This window comes from Lytechinus pictus, chromosome 14 (assembly GCF_037042905.1).
Source record: "Lytechinus pictus isolate F3 Inbred chromosome 14, Lp3.0, whole genome shotgun sequence".
Taxonomy (NCBI): Eukaryota; Metazoa; Echinodermata; class Echinoidea; order Temnopleuroida; family Toxopneustidae; genus Lytechinus; species Lytechinus pictus.
In genome coordinates, this window is record NC_087258.1 from 16,988,591 (window position 1) to 16,992,871 (window position 4,281).

The 4,281-nt window shown below is 38.8% G+C and overlaps 1 protein-coding gene across 1 annotated transcript; it reads right to left on the bottom strand.

Moving 5' to 3' along the window:
- Positions 1 to 366: 366 nt before the first annotated feature.
- On the bottom strand, positions 367 to 4,051 carry LOC135156583 (glutamic acid-rich protein-like). Its single transcript, XM_064109135.1, has 3 exons — positions 3,977 to 4,051; positions 933 to 2,388; positions 367 to 853 (listed from the first exon to the last, which is right to left on the bottom strand). Exons 1-2 carry the CDS (start codon positions 4,049 to 4,051, stop codon positions 1,981 to 1,983), a joined length of 483 nt encoding a protein of 160 aa, XP_063965205.1. The 3' UTR covers positions 367 to 853; positions 933 to 1,980.
- Positions 4,052 to 4,281: the final 230 nt, after the last annotated feature.

The following is a 4,281-nucleotide window of genomic DNA, read 5'->3' on the forward strand; positions in this document are numbered from 1 at the left end:
TCATATGAACCAGAAAATTTCATGAAGGTCCCATATACATGGGGTCGGATGTACATATTTTATGGAATTGCCCTTTTCTATCCCATTAGACCTGTTACAATGATGATGCAACGTCAATGGTAAGGTCTACACCATACTTTTTTTCCCAATATATTATCTAAGATATAATAATAACTCTCATTGCATATCAAAGAAGATTAATTTTGCAATCATATACCATATACTGACTCATTCATTCCTTCATTCACTCATTCATTCATTCATTTATTCATTTCCTCATTTCTTCTTCTTTTACATCAGAAATCTAGCTAATCAATGAAAGATGTTTTTCTTTGTTTCTTTCTTTCTTTTTTTAAATATTTTTTTGGCACATGCTTATCTCATGTTCTCATCTGTCCAGCATCACTTTATTTACATAACATTCTGCATCAATCCATACCCCCCCCCATCATGTACCTCGCCTGATCTCCATTTTTTAATTAATGTGCAAATGTTGGATTTAAACATTGACTGAGTGGGCTGATGGCACTTGAACTTCAAAAGTGATTTATCTTTTTACTTTCACTTTGCTCTCTACTCCCCGTCTTTCAATAATTCTCTGATCCCACTCCAAATATGGCCATGCAAACATTAGCGATGGGGGCGAATGTTTCAAAATTCTATTATATCATCATTCAGGTACCCATCTCCCTTGGTTATTTGATATGTCTTTGTGTGTGTGTATGGACAGTGTTTGATATTTGACAGCATCTGCCCCTCTCTCTCTCCTTCTATCTCTCCTTGTATATCTATTTGCATCTTTCTCTGTGTGTTTCTCACCCCTCCCTCACTCACACATTTCCTCTCACTATCTCTCTCCCTCTCTCACCCATTTCCCCCTCTCTCTCCCACTATTTCTTTCCACTCTCCCAGTATTCTTTCCCAATTGCAACTTTTCTTTCCCCTCTCCCACTTTTCTTTCCTCTTTCCCACTTTTCTTTCGCCTTTTCCACTTTTCTTTCCCCTCTCCCACTTTTCTTTTACTTCTCTCACTTTTCTCTCCCCTCTCTCACTTTTTTCGCCTCTCCCACTTTTCTTCCACCTCTCCTCAAATGTTTGTTTTCATCATCTGCTTTCCCAGGATCTGACAAAGACAAATTCAATATCTGAACTTCAATGTGGTAAGCATGGTTTTGAGTTTCTCTTTACACTCCCCCACATTTCCTTACTCAAACTACTGAATTCCATGTACCTTAATCTCAGTCTGCCTCTGTCTGACTCCCATCTTTCGAATCCACTCTCTCTCTCTTTCTTTCACTCACTTACTCTCTCTCAACTGAGCCACACCCCCACCAATTCCTTATTCAAATGAAACAATTACCCATCACTCTATCTCATTTCTTATCAACTATTAAAATATTTTTGTTGCTAGTTATTGTTTTATGCTGCTAAAACAATAATTTTCAATAAAAAAGAAATTGCACTAAATCTTATGATCTTTTTGAAAATATTTCATTCATCTTCTCTTACATCAAACACCAACTCTTATAAACATTTTCATTTCCTTTTCATTTATTTCAATCCGTTCTATTGTCTACATTTTGTCCTCATAAATTAGCTTCAACAAGTGAAGATGATCCCTTTCCCCCTTTAAAATCCTGACTGTAATTTCCTAATTCCTTTAATTCTATCTATCATTTTCACTAATCTATCTTACAATTACATATCCCTTTGAGCAATCAAGAAAATCATCTATCAGCTCAGGCACCAGGTGGTTTCTGTCAGTCTAAACTTCTTTTTTTTTTCAATGTTCTTCAATTTTGACACTGTCCTTTTTTTTAGTTACTCATTCTTTTTGTCTGTATCCCCTAGATCTTCCTCATTTTGATTTGTTATTAGTTTTATCTTTATATCTCATCCTCCTTCTTCACCCTGTCCCCCTTTTGAATTCTTCTATTCCCCTCCCCCTTCTTCTTTTCCTTCCTCTTATCCCCCTCACTTCTACAGATCCTCCTCTTTTTTATTTTCTTCCTCGTCCTCCTCTTCTTTCTTTCTTCCTTTCTCTTCTTCTTGTTCTTCTTCTCCTTCTCCTCCTTCTTCTCCTTTTTTTTCTTCTTCTCCTTCTTCTTCTTCTCCTTCTCCTTCTTCTTCTTCTTCTTCTTCTTCTTCTTCTTCTTCTTCTTCTTCTTCTTCTTCTTCTTCTTCTTCTTCTTCTTCTTCTTCTTCTTCTTCTTCTTCTTCTTCTTCTTCTTCTTCTTCTTCTTCTTCTTCTTCTTCTTCTTCTTCTTCTCCTCCTCCTCCTCCTCCTCCTCCTCCTCCTCCTCCTCCTCCTCCTCCTCCTCCTCCTCCTCCTCCTCCTCCTCCTCCTCCTCCTCCTCCTCCTCCTCCTCCTCCTCCTTCTTTTTCCGTCTAGTTGTCGTCCTCCTCCTTCCTCCTGACCCATCTCCCTCTCTTTCTCCTCCTCCTTTCTCCCTTGCTTTCCTCTCTCTCTCTCTATCTGCTCTCCCCCTAGCTTCCTACCAGCCATCGAAGAGTCATATATTGATTGAGGCACCTGATGGTTCTAGCTTTCCTCAATTTTTTCTCTATTTACCTCCAAGGCACTTAATACACACCTTGTAGAACCACATTCAATTATAGAGTTACAGAGAATGGAGAAAGGACGAAAGATGAAAGAGTTTGGGGAGGTGGAGGGAGAGAAAAAGGAGGAGAGAAAGGGATAGAGCTGAGGAAGATAGAGAAAGAGAGAGGGAGAGACAGATACACAGACCGATAGAGGATGAGAAAGAGAGGGGGTGTAATTCTTTTAGATCAGGGTTGTCACATTTGAGACATTGATTTTTTTTTCAGGGGGAGGGGGTAGTCGGGTGGGAGTAAGCAGATTGATAGTGTTTTTTTTCTCCTTTCCTTCTTTTTTTCTACCTTTTCTTTCTTCCTTTTTTTCCCTCTTTTGTCTTTTCTTTTCTGTTCTCATGTTCCTCTCCCTATGACACTCTCTCTCTCTCTGTCTTTTATTTGGTCCCATGGAAGACCAGCCGCACATATAATTGGTGCAGCTGAATATGGGTTATCCAACCGTCTTTTGTCTTAAGATAGAGAGAGGGAGGGGGATGCAAGAGAAAGTAAGAGTGGGCAGGGGGACATTGCAAGATAGACAGACAGAAAGAGAGACAAAGAGCAAGAAAGAAACACAATAAGGGAAGCGTGAGAAGAGTGAGGAAGAGGAGCTGGATTAGGCCAAGAGTAAAAAAAAAGTAGAAGTTGGTATAACTATTGGACTGGAGAACAGATGAAAGTTAGAAAAAAAGTGAAAGATATCAGGAGAAATAACAGATGTAGGAAATATAAAAATTTATTGTTAAGAAAAGCGGTTCAAAGGCATTGGGATAATATCACAAATTAACAGAGAAGGGAAGAAAAAAAGGCAGCAACAGTGTTTGCGGCAATTTCCGTCATCGATCCACGCAACAGAGGAACTCAAGTCCTAACTTCCATGGACTCCACAGACAAAAACATGTTTGAATAATCAAATGAAACTCTAGATCGTACAACTGATACAATTACACCCAAATATTACAGAATTCTGCTCATAAATTACCACCAGACCTTCAAAACTGCCATCATAACACTCCGAGCAGTCATGAGCATCGACTCCCTATGGAGCCATACAGGGGGTCTGCGCTGTCGAACCCGTCAAGGATATCTTTACGCAAGAGATTGGATATTCACTGCGTCAGGAGAAAATATTCATTACGCCATCGAGGAAACCTAGTTATGTCATATTTGTAGGGCAGAGTGAAATATGATTTCATGGATTTACTATTGGGTTGGATGTAACAGAAGTATTCTGTTGAAGCTAGTTGATACTGGGGTTTGATGGGGGCTTATCAGTAAAACACCAATTACTCCAATAACATTCATTCCATAATTCATATAATGTGACGTGACATGTTTTTCAGCAGAAACATGCAGTCGAGTTTTGTTCCTTATACCATACTTGACAGCTACTCCTGTAGCGACCATCTGTCCACAGTGAAAACGTGTCTCTAGAGGCCATCAAATTGTCTCCCATATGAACTTGAATATTTGTTATAGAACCTGTATATACAGTAACTTACAAGTCAATCTTCTACATAGAAGTCTAATGCATTAATAACCAATTTCATCAATAACATTTCTTTGAAAAAAAAATAATAACTCCTTTTTACCCAGGGTAGCCTGGGTAAGGTAAGCTGAAAGCTGTTCTTCAAGTAGGCGCTGCATATAATGTAATATTTCAACAAGGGTTTCAATATTTCATCA

Bases quoted from the DNA above. Each gene is read 5' to 3' on its own strand.
- LOC135156583 (XM_064109135.1), bottom strand. From the start codon at position 4,051: ATGGGAGACAATTTGATGGCCTCTAGAGACACGTTTTCACTGTGGACA. The intron at 2,389-3,976 runs GTATGGTATAAG...GACGACAACTAG, and splicing joins GCTACAGGAGTAGCTGTCAA to ACGGAAAAAGAAGGAGGAGG.